At 48.1% G+C, this 21,102-nt stretch overlaps 1 protein-coding gene across 5 annotated transcripts in view; it reads left to right on the forward strand.

Moving 5' to 3' along the window:
- Positions 1-12,387: 12,387 nt before the first annotated feature.
- The window catches only part of LOC135917910 (uncharacterized), a 42,641-nt gene continuing 33,926 nt past the window's right edge, over positions 12,388-21,102 (forward strand). For 3 of the 5 annotated variants that reach the window (XM_065451566.2, XM_065451532.1, XM_065451556.2), the window contains exons 1-5: positions 12,389-12,671; positions 14,565-14,720; positions 15,712-15,984; positions 17,956-18,065; positions 20,337-20,867. In XM_065451566.2, the coding sequence (XP_065307638.1) occupies positions 12,549-12,671; positions 14,565-14,720; positions 15,712-15,984; positions 17,956-18,065; positions 20,337-20,867 (1,193 nt within the window). In that variant the 5' untranslated portion in view covers positions 12,389-12,548. Of the gene's footprint in view, positions 12,672-14,564; positions 14,721-15,711; positions 15,985-17,955; positions 18,066-20,336; positions 20,868-21,102 lie in introns of all 5 variants that reach the window. The other 2 variants (XM_065451547.1, XM_065451540.1) reach the window with 2 other exon arrangements.

A 21,102-nucleotide genomic window follows, 5' to 3' on the forward strand; every position in this document is an offset into this window, starting at 1 on the left:
CCAATTCTAGACAATTCACAAACGACCAGAGAGAGACAGAGAGAGAGAGAGAGAAAGAGAGAGAGATGGTGTTTTTGGCGGATGTGTAAGAAATTTTTTTAGACAGTGCGCGAACAGTTTTTACGAGGAAGCTGTGCAGCCAGTACAGCTAGGATTCCTTTTTTTGTGTGTTCATTCCTCGCGACAATGTAGTAGTTTGACGACTGAAGATCTCAATGCCCCGAAATTGCAGGTAAAGAAAGCACTAAATGAGAGAACGATAGAGATAAACATAAAAATTTAAAGATAAAAAAAGCTTTTACAAATGCTTACAGGGAAATAAACATACCACAGACACTTTACAAACATATATACTATAGAACTTGATATGTATCATTATTATTCTGTACGAGAACACGTACACGATAGACAGAGAGAGAAAAGGATGAGTTACCGTACATGCTACAATAAATGAAGCCATATACAAGATACTGGATATACTTCCAAACGGCAGTCATATACTGTAACTTCAGTTGAACCAGTTCAGTTCACAGCAAAGCGAATAAAAAGCCGCTAACGCGGAAGTGTTACTAAGATAAATTGAGATAATAAAATCAAATGGCACGAAAGCGCACAATCGTGCGCGCAAAGGCTCGGGCTTAATAGCTAAAGGGTTACCGTGCGCACGCTTGGTAGACGACAGTGTTTGCACTCGACCATCACTGGGATATGGCCGCCGTGGCCGGTATCGGAACCCGCGACATCGTGGACACTCCGCCACGGAACGCGATAAGCCACAGCGACGGATTATGCATGTGCAATACTTGACCCATAAGCGTACATGGTCCATAAGGGTGAAGCTTCCACCTGAGGGATGCCTTCAAAATAAGGGTTTAGTGATTACGTCGTGCACTACGTAACTCTAGGACGACAATGTTCCGGCGGTTAAGTACACAGAACCCTTTTTTTTTTTCATTTTCGATTTCTGAAATGTCTTGCAGACAGGCTTGCGGGCCCAGAAGAATTGCGCTGGCATTCACGTCATGTATGCGACGTATATTTAACAGACATTCTCCAGACATTACTCTATAAGTGAAGTGTCTGATAATCACCTTAAGACGCCAATTGATGTTGTCCGTTAAAATTTCAGTTTTCCCACTTATTCTTCTGTCTCAGGAATCGTACAAAGCATGCAGGTTCAGAATAAAGTAAGAGTTTTGGAGTCTTCACTGAGGTTTGTGAAGTTCGCAAAATTGTGGGCCCCATGCGACCACTCTCAACAGCAGTGTCAGGTAAGAGAACACAAACTCTTTCATGCCTATGGCCAATTGAAAAATATGTCCGGTGTTTCAATGAATTTTGACAAGGATCCTTATGAAGGCCTTTCAAGCTCCTCTCTGCGATATCCGCTGACACATGGTATACCTATGATCACCCGTACCAGCTTCTATTGAGAAGCGCTATACCCTAAGGTGCACTCGATTGTGTGGAGGACGACACCATCGGAGGAGGTGACTATGTTGACCAAGCGCATGGCGGGTATGAATGTTCGAGTTAGACAACTCTTCCTGAAATCTTGACTCTCCTTTACTAAAATAAGAGAAACAAAAAGGAAGGCAAGGAAATTGTTGCTAATCACACTGTCTCTGTCCAGTGCAGTTTGCTGTTATCTGAAAGGCAGTCAGCAAGGGCGCGGGGGGGGGGGGGGTAGGGCAATAGAACAGATAGAGAAGACAGCAGACACGCAAGCAAAGAAAGTTGCTTCCATACGTACAAAAGAGCGATAAGACGAAATTTTGACTATAGTTTGCTAGTGGAGTGACTTCCTCAAGTTGACGCAAATTCGGATATCGCTTCCAACTTTTGACGCGACTCCGATCTTGCTCTGGTGAGGGCGTCTACCAATACACAAACCAATACAATCTTAGGCAGAAGTGTAACGGCCGCGGAAGGAATGAGGTTTTAGAAAGTATAGTTGACGAAAATTTAGACATGTGGCGAGCAGTCAAGAATTAAGTCCTCGAGAGAGAGAGAGAATGAGAATGAGAGAGAGAACATTATTGTGCGAATGTAGCTTTGGAATGGCATCCTCATTACAGAATGCCTTGAGCTCGGGCCGTGTTCTGGGCCCTCGCCATCAGCTGTTACTAATCCTGGCGGTCAGAGCTGGCGAAGGCTCTCTTCCAAAGCTCGTTGGTGTGATAGGGGTTTGGAGGTTTTAGTGGGGAATGTCTGCAACCCCCTACTACGTGTCTAAGGGACCCGGCTTCTCGGCAGAAACGGCATTGCGGATACAATTGTGTAGGGGCTGTGGGGGGATACCTGGTTGGTTGGGGTCAATGTATTGACTTGTGGAGCTCGGAAGAATATCTCCTGCTGTCTAGGTAGTGATTTATGTGTGTGAAGCGGGAGGAGGAGGGGGAGAGATTATGTTCTGCGGGTTAACTTGTAATGTTGTGTTATGTCTTGGTACTACAGACTGGAGGGCGCATGCGTTTGGACTCGCATTACTCGTCGTAGGTTCGGCGGGTCAAAACTCGAGCCACGTGGTTGGCGATCTCGTTGCCAGGAATGCCGTGGGGAGCTGGCACCCAGATGATCATGACTGGTCTCGTTGGCTGCTTTTGATCGATGATTCTGAGCGTGTTGGTATGAATTCTGCCTCTCTAGCGAAGCTGCGCCACGCCGGTTGAGTGTCGGTCATCTATCTATTTGGGAGAGCGCGAGTAATGTTCTTTGATCATGATTACGGTAACTGTTGCGGCTGCTCGTCGCAACCAGCATCTCTTGTCGAAATTAATATGGGCATGTTTGCTCGACTTACAGGTATACTCTTGTCAAACGAGCACCCGCAAACTCATGTTAACTCCGTCGTCTATATCTCGAGGGAGTTGCACTCGGTGTCACACAGTCACCCTTCCGCTAAGGGACTTTAATGGAGCTTTTGGTCAAGGAAGATCGGCGATCTGTCTCGATGGCTGAAGGGAGTTATATTGAATTAAATAAAATTTCAAGTATACATCTACAACAGTCATTCGCTGCACAATACTCTCAACCTGTGCCGCTGGCGAAATGTTTTTCTCTTTTCATATATCCGGATATATATTAAACGTACAAATGCAACACATGCGAATCTAGAGCCACTCTGGAGCATATATCATGGGAATGCCGAGGAATACATAAAAATAACGAGAACACGGCGTCTAGCAACAACAGCCTTCGCACGCTCTGGGAAGCCGCGCTGCTCAGCCCCACCCTCGAGGATCAACTATGGGACGTCCCGCGGGTCGACGATGCCGCCAAGACCCACGAACTCCTGGCCGTCACCTAGGCGGGGCCTTTGGCCATACCCACCAACTCGCGGGAGACGCAACAAAGTTATTTCCCCCTCCTTCCTCCAGGGTGTTTACATGAACTCGATAGAATCAGGTCGAGTCGTCTTGTCGGGCTTGAACATGCCTGCCCAATTCATGTAAACACTAGCCGGGCGGGCTGAACAAGCGTCGAGTCGGGCTCAATCAGCCCCACTGCGTGGGGTAAGTATACCCAACCCGACCCATTTGCAGCGTGCACGTACGCGTGAACGGGTAGGGTCTACCAGCGCCAAGACTTGCGCGGGGACACTGGGACGTCGCGGTTTAGGCGCCGGCAGCGGGAATAACATCATGACGAGGCCGAGACAAGCCCTACGTAGTGCAACCTCATCGTAGCGATACGACCCACGAAACAGAGCTGCTGCGGACGGCAGCGGGAACCAGAAGTCCAGTTGGAACACATTGATGTCTCGGCCCGACGCCGTGTGCCGTAGTTATCCAGACTCACCAGAAGCGACTTCATGCAAGCGCGATCACGTCGGACTCGGTCAGCCTGATTTATGGCTGAACCTACGCGCGTCGGGTTCGTGTGAACGTAGCACTTGTCGTGCTAGTCGTGCAGTGGTAGGTGTGGTCACTCATGAATGACACCGGCACAGTAGACAAAATAAAAGGAAAGCTAAGGGGGTCACCGTGCACGAAATGTTGCACTTTAGTCTAGTTTGCCTGCTCGCCACGCCGCAAAGTTAAACAGATAAGCACGGGGGGGCTAGCGCCGCTGTCAGCACTGCTATCTTTAGTGAGCGCACTGTGATTTTTAACGAGAGGCGTGTTTTTCGCATTAAATATATATTTGAATAATGTTTTTATGGAATGAGCGTTAGTTATAATAGCGACGAGCATAATGACAAGTGAGATTCTTGTAAAAAAAAAAAGAGAGATAGAGACTACTGAATGCGCCTCTGGCGGCTTCTTAAAAGAAAGGAAAAAGAGGAAACTCGTTATTGCCCGTGTGACACGACCACAACTTCCTTGAGGTCGATCTCCCTTAGGAAGTCTCGCGTTCACTTATCCTAAAGGAGTTTGTGGGTGCCCGCGTGACACGGGTATCAATTGTAAGCTTGTTTTGCTTCCCTTGCGCAGCCAACGTCACTACTGAGTAACTATCGTGTTGTCCTCCTCTGCATGATCTTCGATGAATGCCTGTAACTGCGTGGTTGTGCATGTGCATGAGACCTTTAGACGCCACCACTCTTACTGTGCTCTTCTTACTTTTCTACAAGCAATTCAACGGATTTACATTCTTGTGGCGCATTTTGCTTTGCTGGGGATGATACTTTTTTATATTCTTCTGTAATTCGTGCACTAGGCCGACAATTTCTGCCTTCACAAAAATCTTATCAACATGAGTGTTCTGAGTGGTCACAATTTAACGAAATTATTGTTTCACAAATAAATTATCGGGTTCTATCGACTTGGTTAAATCACACTTTAAGGGCAGCACTGGACTTTATTTAGCCTCGGCTCAGTTCGACGACAAAGTATCACGGTGCTTTGTCCCTGGCTTTAGTATCACTTGTTTGTTGGAGGTTGCTATAGGCCTAACAGAAAACGTAACCGCTGCCGCAGAAGTGCTTTACTTCTGTTCTAGATGATGTCACGGCATTCAGCGATGGCTGGGAGTCAGCTATATAGACCGAATGCTCTATAGAAAGCGTCCTCAAAGACAGGCATGTGCTGCGAAAACGACCGACATGCTTTGCTCAAACCGTCTAACAGAGGCCGAGGTATAGATTGACATAGTGGGATACAATATCACGATGTGCTGCAAAAAGCCATGCTAACGCACTCTATGTATGCATGCTGGCGTTCATTGTCGCAAGCAAGGTCAACTCACCCCACTCCCACTGATTCGGACAGTCTTTAAAAGGGTGCTCATGCCGTGGCATGGCGTTCACGTCGAACGTGTAGCACTGCTGCGAAGGGAGCCGGTAGTAGGTGCTGTCGATTCTGGAAAGACGCGGAGAAAACATGCCGTTGTAAGCACTGGTCGTTGCAGCAGGTGTATTGTGATGATACGTGAGCAACAGAACTCGCATTCGCCATGGGTTGAAAAGTAGCGCCGCAAGAACAGAAAATTTAGACCCCTTTTTTTAATAGTTGCGAAAAGAGCGCCTTAGTGTCATTAACGAAATTCATGGCGAAGCTGCGCTACTGCCATTATTCTATTTGCGGTTTTGTTCAGTTTCAAGCAAACTGAAGCGTCGTGCGACCATTTCTTGATGCTAGTAGAATTAATTGTATTCATTAGTCTCATTATAATGTATTTGACTCAATAATATTTTTTTTTGCTTTGTAATCATTCTTCTTTTTTATAGAGGCTAGCCAGTACCGATGTAAACAGCTCTCATGTAATACCTGCGCCAAATGTTCGCTGAATTCAAGAGCAAAAAAGACGGTCAGAAATTGAAACTTAGAATTTACCATGCTTCAATTACCATAAACTAGTGGTCAATACAATAAATCCCACATTCGGCACACTTTAAATTTCATCTTGTAGACTATCGACAGGACGCCCAGATGGCTCACGAACAAATACAGCGGCAGATGTGCCAAAATAATTAGCGTACCTCTGCAGCTTATCTCAACGCTTTCTGGACACTTGCATTAGCGTTTACTTTGTTTAACACATGAGCGTAAGGTATGCTGTGGTTCCATGTTCTACAACGCATTTGAGGGCTTATACAGTAGATATGTAAGCTGTACATTCAAAGTGGGATTTATGTATAAATGTATGTGTTGCACGAACAAGGGTGCCAGTTTGAGAACTATGTGAGTGTGGAAGAAAGCATGTGTAAAACAGACTTTCTCATAAAATAGTGGAATTGGCACCGAATTTGTGAGTTATCTCCTTTTCATCACGTCAATACCTACGTCACCTACGTCGCAGCAATGCATAAGTGGAAACAATCGGAGCGTGACAAGCTCAATACACTAATCCGACAGGTAGTGAAGCGGGCCATTGGGCTCCCGATCACGACGTCGAGCTCGGGGTGCACAATACCCTCGAAGAGATCGCTGAGGCTCAGGAGAGAGCGCAGATGATACGACTGACGATGACGAAGACCGGCCGTCACATCTTGCACGAGCTCGGGTACTTCCCACTGAACACCCAGGATCCACCGGAGCTTACGCCGGTTCCCCGCGAGCTCCGCGACCTGATCACGATCGCACCCATTCCGCGAAATGTCCATCCGGAACACAATCGAGGCAGGCGCCAAGCCCGGGCCACCGCGTTCCTCAAACGAGTAAACAAGAAAGCGGACGACGTCGCTTTCGTGGACGCCGCCGCCTACCGATGCAACCGAGCCTTCGCCGCGGTAGCGGTCTCGTCCTCGCAACGGACTTTAAACGCCGCAACGGTACGCACACGTGATCCCGAGGTGGCGGAGCAAGTGGCCATAGCCCTGGCAATGCTCGACGATAAGCGCACGACAATATTCAGCGACTCGAGACCAGCCATCAAAGCGTTCGAGAGAGGAGTCGTCTCCGTCAAGGCGTTACGCATCCTCCGCGGCGCTGATCCAAGCACCCTCAAACACCACACCGTCATCTGGTTTCCCGCCCACCTGGGTCGGATTCCGGGCGCCCCGCCCAACCTCAACGAGACAGCCCACGACGCTGCGCGCGCGCTTACCGACCGCGCCGTCAACCCCGGGCAACTACGTCTCGATGAGTTGGAGGCGAACAGGGATGCCCCAATAACCTACAATGAAATAACCAAACACTTTTACTTGGGACGAAGTCTCTTTCCGGCCCCGCACCCCAAACTAAGCAGGCCGCAGGCGCTAACGCTACGCTTAATACAGACGGATACCTATCCAAACCCAGCCACCTTACACATAATCTACCCGGACATCTACCCAGACGATGCGTGCCCCTCGTGCGGGGTCACGGCGACACTCGCACACGTGCTCTGGGAGTGCAGAAACACTCCGCCCGACTCTACCTCCGACAAGTGGGAGAAGACCCTAAGAAGCCCGCTCCTACAAGACCAGCAATGGGCCGTCCAGCAGGCTCGCGCAGCGGCCGCCAGGTATTCCCTGTCGGTCCCTGCGTGGGAGACGCCCACTGCGCGCTGACGTGCGTCCTGCAGGACTTTTATTAAAGTTTTTCCAATCCAATCCAATCACGTCAATAAAAAAAAAGACGGTAAGTTTTTTTTCGTAGTCCGTGCTAAGTATATTAGAAGATGCCTTCACATACCGCGATCACATGGTATGCGATCAATGAAATTCGCGGTGGAAAAACAGCGAAAAAATTGTCTCGATCAGCTTTTAGTCTTGTTAATGTAGTTGATCGCTAACATCGAGGCTTCATGCGAGGGCGGTGCGTAAACCATGCCTTTTCGCTGATGCAGTGATGCCGAAAACTTCTGAGGCAAAATATGCCACGTGCCTCAGACAAAAATTTTCAACTGTACAGCCAGTGGCTCCAGAGCAACACTTCGTGTGGTTTGCCTCTAGTGGCGACGATCGTGTAATTACTACACGCACCTCCCCACCCCCTTGCCCCCATGCACCCTTTCCCGTTCCTTTCAAGGATGCTGTTGTCCGGTGCAATTCTGTGCGTGGCGCACACCTGTCAGTGCAGTTAAAGGCAGGGCAGCGTAGACTTCCAGAGCTGATGACGCAGGTGAACAGCTCCTGGATAAGGAAGGACGCCTTCTTGCGCAGCTCTGGCACTGCCTGGGGCACGTACAGACCGGGAGCATATATCTGGGGTCAAAATCAGAGATAAAACAAAACTATTAAAGAAAAATTGACAGCACGCAGGATCGTTAAAACAGGAACAGTGTCAGCGTGCAACTGTCACAGGTGAGATACGCAACGACGTGTTTACGGCTTAAGCGTGAAGCTCTCGCAAATAAAGGTTCGTGCAGAGTGTTTTCAATCTTGTACACGAGTATTGCCGGAGAACGCGCGTCCCGCATCCAGTAACACAGCAATGAGAAGGAAACGAGCAAACAGACGGAAATCCATACAATATAATGTATGGCACGAAATGCCTTGATTCCGGCCTATAGGTCGAGCGGGCCACTGAAATTTCGTGCGTGGCCCGAATGGCCCACACGAAACTCTAATATATATAAGCAGCCTACTAAGGCAGTGTGCATCAAATAATACAAACTGTCGGACAAAAGCAGACGCTGTTAGCTCACCATGTCATGCTTTTTACACTTGTTTGGCACGTACTTGCAGAGCTTCTCGGTGCTCAGCCTATGTGAAGAGAAAAAAAAAAAGGTTGTTTCGGTTATACTATATATATAGAATTCCATTTTCTTTTACTAAGCCAGCGGCGATGACATCGTTGCTTTGTTTCAGCACTGAATAATGCAGCGCTCTTAAGAAAACAACTAAACAAACACACACACGCATACAGACGCACACGCATGAACGCATACACGCACACCACTGGGGACACCTCCGCCCATAAAAAAAGTAAAAAAAAATATTAAAGAAACAAACGCCAGGCATATCGATGGGTCGAATTTTTCACATCCTTCTATATATGGAAGACTAATACCAATATAGACATCGCTGTCATCTGTAGGAAGAAGAAAGAAACATGTGACCAGATATGTAGTCTGTATGTCACCATCAGTGTATAAAATGTGCGATTGCAGGCGCTAAAACAAGCGTTAAAAATATATATATACGGGGCCGCCCACTTTCAGTGAAAACACCTCATTAGTAAGAATAACTTAATGAGAAATTAGGTAGACTGACCCTCTGCACAGTATTTAGTAGATGTTTTCTCCAGATCACTATTTCGGTTACTGCTATTTTTACGTTAAATAATGAGACGTAGATGTTATACAGTCTTGAACAATAATCAATTGTTGAGCCAAGTGCTATATGTGTCATTGAAGAAAGCTAGGCTGACGCGTGCTTATTTTGCTTGCAGGAAGGCAAAAATTTGACCATGTTGCTGAACGCTAAAATTCTTGAATATATCGAACGGCTCCGCGGTGTTGTTGCGGTCGAGCTCTTACTTTAAGTTGTCTGTCCATGGGCGTTCCGTAGCTTTGGAATAAGAGGCTGCCGTTGCGCATTATTATTTTGACAGTGGCCGCGCTTGCTACTACCCTGAGCCAAAGGTGTGGATTGACTAGTCGAAGATACCCTAACTTTTGCAAGAATATGAGCAAATTGTGCATCTTGTTCTTGTTCGGCTGCAGCAGTTTCCCGATAAAGCCAATCATCGAGAAGCCGCTGTGTGATTACGACTCAAACGTGTACTTATGCTTACTCTACCCCTGTCATAACAAACTACTGTACTAAATGCACTTGATTTGAATGCTTGCGCAGCCTCCCAGGCTAAAATCAGGGGCCGAATTCACGAAGCCTTTCGTTCGTCAGTGCTATCTACCAGTGGTAGGCCACCTTCGCTAAATATATGTCTCGAATCGTATTGGCAGCAATTTTTTCTTACGAACAATTCTAGCGTGGGAGTAGTTTCCAAATTTTACGTCCAGGTGCAACGCTGCACAGCTCACGGCCCGTCGCGTCACTTTGCGATACTCACCAGCCGTCGACGCACACAGTGACTGCGGGAAAGATAATGTGGTCGCTTCGCTGTCGCTCGTCCATGGTGACGCTAAAGTTGTACTCGAGATAAACGGTCAGCAGGGTGTAGAACTGATAGAAGAAGGACAGGAAACAGACGGCACCCACGAGTGCGCGCAGTTGACTCATCGTCGGAGTGGGCAGCTATGGTAGCTTGGTACACCGACTCTTGAGCCGACGTGGAGCTTTCGACCCTTAGGCGCAAGCTGTCTGTTCGAATCAAATGTTATCGAGTCATCTAGGTCGCAGTGCATGCTGGATTTATTTAGTTTCTTCGATTTGGCTGAAATAATTCTTCTTTGGCTTATTGACGGTGTCTCCAAGCAGTTGAGGAGACGCTTGCACAATTACTGGTCCAATAAAGCCATTTCGAGAGGCCGTTTCGTACGTCTGCAAGAAACACATGACATTCTGTCATCTATCTTCTCTGGGTCGCGACCACCTCGGCTGTTATTTTTTTTTCATGGTACACGCTGTTAGATGAACAAAAGCTAATCGATGTGAGAATTTTCAGCATATGGATTCCTTTACCGCCCTAATGGTTGCACTTCAAAGGAGTCTTTAGATCATTTTGTACCATGTATTATGTCGTTAGAAGCGACAACACTGCAACTCAATCATGTACTACATCTGAAGTAGAATTTGAAGTCATGTTGCGGAAAAGCTACGTGGCGTAAAGGAAATGTCTTTCCTAGTTTCCTATTATGTTCAGAAGAACATAACGTACCTTCTTTCTAAACTCAAATTCTGGCATGTCAGTTCGGCATTCAACGCTCTGAACCTAAAAAAAATTATGGAAAAACAAAATCATCAGGTGAAAATTTTTGTCGATGCGAGGTGGCATTTGTTGGTCTACGCCATTCTTGAACTTATGAACTTTGCAAAGAGTAAATAGAATAAATACAAAATCCCGCTGCCTGTACCCGTCAAATAAAAGAAAGCTATTCATCAAAACATCCTGGTTGAATAGTTGTTGATACTGTAATGGACAATTTTAACATTTAGTTGTTAGGGGGGCCCCACAAACCTTTTACAATGAAGGTATGATATACTTAAATGAGTTTGCCATGCTACTCATACCCAGCTACCAAGGTAGGCGTATATTTATGCTATGGAGCCTGAAAACCTGACGATGCATCAGTTACCTTGTTAGAATATTTATTTTCCAATGTCACTGGGAAATGAAAAGCCAAGGAACGAGGCTTCAACTTCGGAGGCACATTCTATACAGTTACAGCTCGACGAAACTTCGCTTTAAGGTATGTTCTCTTCCATGCTGTCATCTAAGCCTCACAGTCCGGACGCCATATCCGAAAGAATACCATAAAACGCGGCGTCTACTACGGCGTTGGCCACGCAAATCGCGGACGCCGTACTAGACGCCTTTTCTTTGGGCGGACGCCGTACGGACGCGTAGCCGGCGCTAGTGTGTCTTGAAGGCGGTCGGGGACGTGGCCAAGGTACGCGCCTGCGCGGGCCTCATTTTCAAAGCGATCTGGGATGTTTTCAGAGTGTGCGTAGTGTCGTAGCTTCGTATGCGCTGTGCTTTCGATGCTTGTACGCGTTGAAGCGACAGATGCGCGGAGGTCAATCGGCGTTTTCACAGAAAGTTTCCGCTGTCATCGAGCGATGTGTGTTCATGTTTACCTGTGCGCGCGTGGCACCATGCTGGTTAATTTAGTTAAAACACATTGTCGGGCTATAGTTGGTGCAAATCCATGATAGAATGTGTAAGCGCGACTAAACAAGGACGTAGGAAGAAGCAGACGCAGGAAGACAGCGCTTTCTCAGTGTTTGTTTCTTTCTGCGTCCTCGGTGAAATCCTGGCCGTCCAGCGCGCCCGCGACCGGGACGGCAGGCTAGATGTGTCAGTCCCGTCGTGGGGTTAGCCGAGTGCGCGTGTTATCACGTTTTGCTGGACCGAATAAGAGTTTATTCCCCCAGTCACTCACTTGAGTCATGCTTACGCATTCTAACATCGTTAATTTAGTTAGTAAGCGAATGTTAACAAGTTTATGCGGCCGATAAAACTACTATCCTTACTTCGTACAGCTATCTACTTATTTGCTATCGCAATCGGTGCTTCACTTTTCCGACAGAACAGCGAATTTCTTTCATGGCGTTCCCTGTGCGTCGTCGTCGTCGGCATCATCATCATCATCATCATCATCATCATCATATTATTATTATTATTATTATTATTATTATTATTATTATTATTATTATTATTATTATTATTATTATTATTATTATTATTATTATTATTATTAGCTTTTTTTCTGTGTTAAAAGTTGAATTTTCTTGTGCACGTATTTTCTTCCTCACTTATGACCTGTTTCCTTTGTATTCTTCTATATTTTGTTTTCCCACTGCTGTTCGATGCTTATACTATCCCCCCTCCGCCCCCCCCCCCCAGGGGCGGGTGGGCTGTTGTCATCACGGTCGTGGTTGTCATTTTCACAACCCTTCATGATCATCATCACCGACATAAAGCACGAGACAAACCAGAAGAAGAACGTCCTCCCACGCGCGGCACTGCGTCGAGTGTCGTCGCATAATAGGCCTGCAAACTGTCCTCAATCCTCTCGGTGCTGGTCGACTGCGAGCCGGCCGCCAGAACAGCCCGATGGCGGTGCGCATTTCGGAAAACACTCGGCGCGGCGAAAAGGCCTGGATGCTGGTGGCGCACATCCTGCTATGTGCGGCCCCACCCGTCTGCTTCAGCCCGATCCTGCTGCTGCACAACACGGTGAGCGTGAAAAGCCGCTTTCTTTGCTGCTCTTTTCCAACAAGACTACAATGTAGCCAGAACCAGATTACGAAATAGGTCAACCCAGTGGGTGGAACTTCTAGTGACGCCTACACGGCCGAAGGTGAGGCCTAGCTTGCATCAACGGAACGGAGCTCCGCAAGATGGCATGTGGTGAACGGACTCAGTCCTAAGAGTGGAAAGAAAAGAGAGAGAGATAAAAATTGCGGGGTTTTACGCGCCAAAGACATCTCGCAGTGTCGCCCGAAACACGAAGCACCGATTGCGTTAGCAAATTAGACAGCTATGCGAAGTAAGGTTAGTAATCTTAATCGACTGCAAGAACTCGTAAACATTCGCTTAATAGCTAAATTAACAAGCATGGCGTCACGCGCGAACCGGAAAACATAAACACATCTCACTCGATGACCTCGGAAACTCGCTGCCCAAACACTGGCGTGAAGAAGGGCGGCAGTAGCAGCGAGCGAATTGCCCTTCGCGCTGCCTCTCGCTTCAACGCGAACAAAGCGGCCAGAACACAGTGCACATGAAGCCCTCAGCACTCGGCGCATAGCTTTCAACATAGGGCCCGCGCCATACGCGGCCGCCGCCGAAGTATGCAACTAATTGCGAAGTATTCGACTATCCTTGCGCTCGAAACTATACTTCGCAGCGCAAGGATGCCGCCTGAGTAAGGATATTTACGTGTAATGCAGTGGAAGGCGAAGAATACGATTAAAATAGTTCGTGAATAATCCACATTACCATCGTATATTGTTTCGCGTCTGTGAGGATAGGAGGGACTAGAATATTTAATTTTTTATTGAATGCAATTTTTTCGATCCATAAAATGTAAGCCTCACATAACACTGTTTCAATATCTGCATGCATAAAACAACTCGTGCGTTTTCTTTACATAGCACCGAGTTGTCATGTCGTTCTGAGAACCACCTCACTATAGAGGTTATTCCAAGGAATTTTAGGTATATCACCACACTCTCCTCTACATCTGAGTCTAGTTTAAGTTCGGGCTGAGCAACTTATTCGCAACAGGCAGTAATCGCCTCAGCCCTTTTAAAACTTTTTACCGCTTTCAGGGCTCCATGAAACACAAACTGGCTTGCGAGTCCTGACAACTTCAAGGAACAGCCTGACACTTACCCATAACAAAACCAATTCGTTTGTGTACACGCAACAGAATCGAGTTTTGCAATAAAGGAGCATAATTTTGCCGTGCAGGTAATTTACTAAGTGGGTAGCGGTTAACGCCTTTCATAATGTTTTCATTTCGCGTCGTCTTTAGTGCTTAGTGCTTTAGTGGCCGCTTTGTTCGCGTTCGATGGGGGCGAAATGCGAAAACACCCGTGTGCTTAGATTTAGGTGCACGTTAAAGAACCCCAGGTGGTCAAAATTTCCGGAGTCCCCCACTACGGCGTGCCTCATAATCAGAAAGTGGTTTTGGCACGTAAAACCCCAAATATTATTATTATTATTGTTCGCGTTGAAGCGAGAGGCAGCACAAGGGCGATTCGCTCGCTGCTTCTGCCGCCCTTCTTCACGCCAGTGTTTGGGCAGCGAGTGTCCGCGGTCATCGAGTGAGATGTGTTTGTTTTCCGGTGCGCGCGTGACACCATGCTTGTTAATTTAGTGCTAAGTATGCAGGCAGTCAAGGGAACGCGCAGCAAGTGTCCTAATGGATAGCTGGATACGCAGGGATGTCAGCCATTGCCATGAATGTACGTGCACGCGTGCGCATAAGTATTGTCATCGTAAACCTGCCGTTGAAAACGCCTTGCAATTCTGCGTGAAAGTGAAATTGACTCGCACAGCGACACGCAGTACCACCCCTTGGTCATAGAGCCTCTAAATGTAATCCGCGATCTCATCGTGCAGAAGTCCGGGAGCGCGTACTGCCTGCTCGTGGTGCTCAGCATGTGGCTGCTGCGGCTACTTCCGCTTCCGGTGGCGACGTGCCTGCTCTCGCTGCTGCTGTTTTCGCTGATTGGCGTTCACACACAGGACGCTGCCGCCGCCGCACACGGATTCGGGGTGAGTTCCACGCGCAGCTTAATGGCAACCCACGTTTACTCGATCAACTGCGAAGTGTGGTATCGCCTTACCTTTCGTGTATATGGCGAATGTTAAGCTTTGTGAATCAAGTCGCGAAGCTTTTCGCTCGATGCAGCTGTTTTGGCATTGGTCAACTTGATTGTGAAGTCGTTACAGTGTAGTTTCTGTCCCACGTGCAGAGATAAGTTCATTCAGCCGATTAACTGAAACTTCCCGTAAGTTGTACTTCTCAAATCCTTCTTCTCTGCATTCAGTTCACTTGTAACCTTTGTAAACCGGAAATATCGGACGCAAGTTTACAGATGTACCTGTGAGAAATTTGTCGCCTATTTCTTATCTAAGGAGAGAAACCAGAGCTTCGACTGTAGTCAGTCGAGATAGCAGACTGTTTATACATTCTTATGCAATCTCGACACGCCGACTGCAATGAAAATTTGTCGCGCGCACTTCCGCAGGAAAGTTAACAACGCGTCTTCGTCATTTACCGGCAGACCTATAGAGACTTTTAGCGTGTCCAGAACTCCGGCAAGTGCGGGCGGTTTGCCGGTTTAGCGGGGGCGTAAACGTGAGCGGCCAGATTGGTGGCGCCAGCTGGTGGTGCAAAGCTCAACCACACAAACACAGAGCTAATTACTATATTCTGCTTAGCTGCTGGTGTAAATATTCGACAGTGGCGTAATCGTGTTCACAATTACGCCGCTGACAAAAATTTGCACCACTAGCGAAGCAGGATATAGTGGGTTACTGCAGTTTTAGCTCTGTGTTTGTCTGGTTGAACTCTACGCTACCAGGCGGCTGCAGCGATCTAGCTACGCCCCCGCAAATCCGGCAATCCGCCCAAACCACTCCCGTTTACCGGAATAGCGGACAGGCTAAAAGTCTCTATTGTACGCGGTGGACACTGTCGCCCTCCACCTAACGGCACCCCCTCTCCGCCGCGCCCTGTGCGTGGGGGCCCCGGCGCGCGCAGGTTGACTCGGTGCTGCTCATCGCGTGCTTCTCGCTGTTCGTGGCCGCCGACTCGACGACCTTGTCCCTGCGCACGGCCCTGTGGCTCCTGGGCGCGTCCGGGGCTCGCATACGGCCCCTCGTGATCGCTTTCATGACGGCTTCCTTCCTGGGCGCCCTGGTCCTGCCCGACTTCCTGGTGGCCCTGGTGCTCAGCTCGGTGCTCGAGAAAGCCGTGCTCCACCTGCGATGCAAGTTCGTCTCGCAGCAGTTTCGATCGCCGAGCCAGGCAAAGGCACGTGTTCGGCCTATGGGAAGCCGTTTGAAGAACCGTACCACCCTCGCAGATATTAAACGAGAAAAGTTACGCATTGGTTACAGTAATCTTGAATCCTTTATTGCAATGACCCTTTACTGAGATCCTTAAAATTCTACGGATATTCTACAACCTTTTATACGCTTATTAGTAAGTTCTTTATTGCGATAGGAATCATTAGGACGGTCCAGGTGAACTACCGCTGCTGTCGTCGACGTCGCTGTCACTGTCGCCCTGATGCTCCGTACCAAGTTCAAATACGATAGCATCGCGGCCGCGAGCCTAATGCTGTGGGTGCGAGTGAAAGCGTGCGAGGGTGGGCGGAAAGCATGGTGACTCTATCTTGCGCGTGCTAGCCAAGGCGGGCATAAAACGCACCGTCTTCCATTGTGCGCAAGGCCGCAGGTGGGTGAGGCGGGAGGGGCTTTCTACTTCAGCGGCGGCTGCACATGACGCTTATGAGCGCGGCCACACTGGCCCCATCTTGAAAGCCATCTACGGTGGGTACAGAGTCTAGGTACGCCCAGGACTGATGGCTTCGTGTGCGCTGTGTTCTCGCCGCTTAGTTCGTGATGAAGCGGAAGGCAGCACGAAGGGCAATTCACTCGGCACTGCTGCAGCTTTTGTGACCACACCTTTTCGTCAACGAGTGTCCGTGGTCGTCGAGCGAGATGTGTTCATGTTTGCATTTCTGCGCGTGTAGCGTGTTTGTTAATTTAGTAGGTAACGAATGTTTACAAGTTTATATGGCTCATAGAGGTACTATCCTTACTTCGTCTAGCTGTCTAACATTTTGCTATCGCAATTGATGCTTCGCCTTTTGGGCGAAACTGCGACATCTTTAGTAACCACTTCAATTCTGACGTGAACAAGTCCTCTGCAGTTTCATTTATGTACTCATATATGCTGCAGGACAAGATGTTCGATTTGCTAACAAAAACTACAATAACATTAAGACAATCTGTAGGTTCTCTATACGCCTCTAGAGCGCACTGCCTTCTCAAAATCTGTATTCTTGGCTATATAATATCTACAAACTTCTTGTGGACAACAGTTGTTACAAATTTATTTCCTTCAGCCTACTGTGGATCATGGGGACTTCCTAGCTGATTGTTTGCAGAAAGTCTACAGATATGCCAAGGCTGTTGTAAAATTTATGCACTTAAAAGTAAAAAAAGAAAAGATACGTTCGCAAAGTTCTAACAGACCTATATAAATACAGTTTTTCGTGTACTTGACTTCTCTTTTGTTAGCGATGTCTTCAATGTCTGATCACTGAATTCACATAAACGATGAAGGCAAAAGCGTGAAATCACGTTCAGTGTTGGTTGAACTATATTGCTACGATGCAAGAGACCACCGACTTCCGAGAGGACTTGACCAGCTAGGCCCAAATTCATATTTGATAAGAACGTACGGTCTTCAAACATTCTTGTTTATAAGCCAGAAGGTCATAATTATGCTTCAGAAGTAACATGTACAACGTAATAGAGCCATTCGCTTTACGTGTGGAGCTCTGCATATTAATCTTAATCATGCATCCGTTGCATATGAAGGAGTAACTTACTGCGGTAATCTTGAATGTGTGCGTGAATACGAGAAGGAAACAACGCCTTGTAAAAGCTCTCGTATTGCCAGTGAGAACTCTTAAATTCCATGAGATGATAGTGCGCGGCTTGCTTTAACTACATGACGCCATAGCAGATGTCAACTATTTGAGACTAGTGCTAAGTCATTTACGCAAGTAGCTAGGGAACCTAAGAATGTTAGCAGACAGTATAAGGTTTTTGTGAATCTGAGATTTTAAGTAGGCAAGGCAAAAGTATGTACGCTTGCAGATATCAAGCTCTTTCTTTTTTGTTTCCGTGCCATTGGTGTTCAATTAAGCAAGCTAAGAGTGTATTTTCCAGCTACATAAAGCGTGTACTGAATTCTGTGCTGCAATTACAGATGCAAAATCGCCGGGCCACTCTGTCACCGGTCCACTACGAGCGCCTAGTGCAAGAGATGGACAGCATTTTGCAACGGAAGATCCAATCCCCACCGCCGCAGAGTGATATGTACGTCCAGCGCTTAACGTCAGGAAGGGGGGAGGGGCGGGATAGCCCCCCCCCCTTCCACTTTTTAAGTAGGGGTTCGGCCTCACTTTAGCAGGCGAACTGTAGCACTGTTGCATCCATTCGTAAGGTTCATGGCTACTCACTTTGCGTGAATTAGCTGCGACGACACTACCCCTGTTGTCGTTGTCGGTGATTTCAATGCGGATTTGTCGGCATCGAAAAGAGAGCGGTTTACGCTTTCCGTGTTGCCGACATATCCCTTGCGATGCCACAGCGATCCGGCCCAACCAACCACCCAGTGGCGTACGTGCATCGATTTAACATTATCAAAGATTGTGAGTGCAGTTGCGAGTGAAATAATGGCCACCGATGAAGACCATAAATGAGCGTGCGTAGGATCCGTCACGATGACCACCCATCAATACAATAAATAAGTTTCGTACCTTTGTTCAAAATTATGTGTCACCTCCGTGTCGTGTGCTAAGCAGCTTCGCTGGTCAACCACCTTCACAGAGTGGAAAGGCTCACGATTTTTTAAGTATCATCTATTGGGACATCAGTAGCGGCAGCACTCACCCAGCCAGCAGTCATTGTCGAGAAAGTCCGGGAGAGGATCGCAAAGAAAGCTTCACTTAAAAATTCGTAATACTTCGCTTGTTCTTGCAACGACTTGTCAGAATTAAATTACGGATTGCGACTGCCCTGATAAATTGTCGGTGTGGTAGTTTGCGTTTATATGCTTTTTAGGGCGTGGGGTACTCTAATAGTCTTGGGACGAGCAACTAACCGTTCTTATTCAATGAAGTGTGCGGACGTAAAAGATGTCACTGGGAGCTCTACATATTATTCAACTACTACTGAAGTTTCTACTGAGACCACCACTGCTATACTGAACGAGTTCTACGGAAGTTTGCCAGGCTGGGTTAATAAAGTCACTGACACCGAGAAGCATACCAGAGTGTAAATGTTCTTTGACTGTTATGCCAGCAAAGATGCGATGAACGCTTCTTTCTGCGAAGCTGGGAGGTGGTGGGTTCAAACACCCTGCGGTGTATATTGTGAACCCACTACCGGTGAAACCGTGATTACGTGCAGCTGTACTTCGCGTCTCTGCGCGGAGCGCGTAATTTGCCTCACGGCGAACTAGCCCTGGTGGTAGCTGACCCGTTCTTTAACTGTTATACTTGGTGCAGATAATAAACAAGTCTTGTACGTATAGCTTGTGCTATAGTGAGATGTATGACCATTTTCCTCTTCGTTGCTAAAAACGTCGCAGTTTCGCCCGACAGCCAATGCATCGATATAGATTGCAAATCATTAGATAAGTATACTAAGTAAGCATACTAGTTTTATTGACAGTAGAAACGTGTAAACATGGACTAACTAAATTAACAAGCATGGGGTCACGCGCGAACACGCCCTATAGGTAAACACACAGCCCTCTCCCTCTTCCCACCCCCACGCCCCGCCACTGCTGCCTTACTCCCAGCGAGATTGAGCCAATACCCTTCTCGGCTTAGCGTAGCATTCTTTTTCAGTCGCACCCACAGCACACGGCGTGCGGCTGATATGTTATCGCACTTGGACCTTATCCGGAACTTCCCCGCGACGCCGACGACGACGTCAGAAATACACCTGAAGTGTCCGTATAATTCGTATCGCAGTGAAATATGTCCTTTAATTTTACTGACGCCCTCGAATTAAAAACTAGAATGTGACAGCAAACGACACCATTGCACCGTACACGCAGTATGTTTCAACATTCGCCTCATGTGGCACCTGTACAAAAATGAAGCGAATAATTTACGAAGGAGTACACCATTCAGTTCACCCGTCGGCCTATAGGACAGTACGTGCATTATATCGGCGCTCGTAATGTCTATGCACGCTGTGTGCGGCTGCGTTTTTCTTTTTCTTTCTTTCTCTTTTTTGCGGGGTGCGCGGGAGGGGGGTTCGTTCACGGGATTGGACAGGAAAGGAGTGCGCCACGGGATAAATTTGCGTCTTTTGACTTCAGCGTCATGTTGTATTGTGCACCGCTGGTACTTGTGACATACGCGAAAATTACGAAAAACGTTTGCTCTTGCGAGTAGCGACTATTTGATTCGAGGACCGCTCGAACCAAATAGGACGATATTGAATCGGTTACTCGGAGATTTCGAACATTCGCACACGTCTACAGTTGTAAAGGAGCGAAACCGACGACACGAAAGGTCGATGCCGCCCACATTCCGCCCATGCAGCCGCGCACTATGCATCCTCGCTTTACAGGGACAGCCCCGACAAGTCTACCGCCACGGCGACCACGCGCAGTCGAAGGGGGCGCGTCGCTCTGCCCAAGATGGCGTCCATCATGGCGGACATCTGCGGCCATTTCACGTGCGGCGCCGCCTGGGCTGCGCTGAAGGGCCAGAGCAGTTCGCCCGATAAGTCGCCCGACCCGACTCCGCCGCAGACGAGCGACGAACAGCACACGCAGGTGACGCTGTCGGTGCGTCCGGAGTCCACCAAGTCGGCATCCTCGCCTTCCACGTCGACGACGCCGCCTCCTCTCGAGCAGCGGCAGCCGCCGGCCGTCGCCTCGCTCCGCGAAGGCAGCCCCGGTGCTCGGAGCTCTCCGCCGCCGTCGCCGTCTCCCGGCACGATGCGAAGAAAGTCGTGCCCGCCCTCCACGCTGACGCCCAACGTCACCGAGCGCCTGTCGGACCTGGCGACTCGGAGGTCAGAGCGGGCCAGTACGGGCGAGCTGCAGCGCAGGAGACCCTTGTCGGATCCCTGGAGCCCGAGTCGCCGTTCTATCAGGTCGGTATTCTTTACCTCGGAGTGACTCGCCGGTACCAATCAAGGGCATTCCGATAGATTGCTTCGAGATATAAGAAAAAAGCGGGAACATAAGTTCTTCTTATGGAGCTGCTCCGAGAGGCTTTCCTGGAGAAGTATATATCGTCACATTGTGATGATCAAATCGGCGACAACAGTGGAGAGAGTTCGGATACATAAAGTCGTGTCTTGCTCCGAGCGACAACTCGGAACAGTT

The sequence above is a fragment of the Dermacentor albipictus genome, chromosome 2 (assembly GCF_038994185.2).
Source record: "Dermacentor albipictus isolate Rhodes 1998 colony chromosome 2, USDA_Dalb.pri_finalv2, whole genome shotgun sequence".
Taxonomy (NCBI): domain Eukaryota; kingdom Metazoa; phylum Arthropoda; class Arachnida; order Ixodida; family Ixodidae; genus Dermacentor; species Dermacentor albipictus.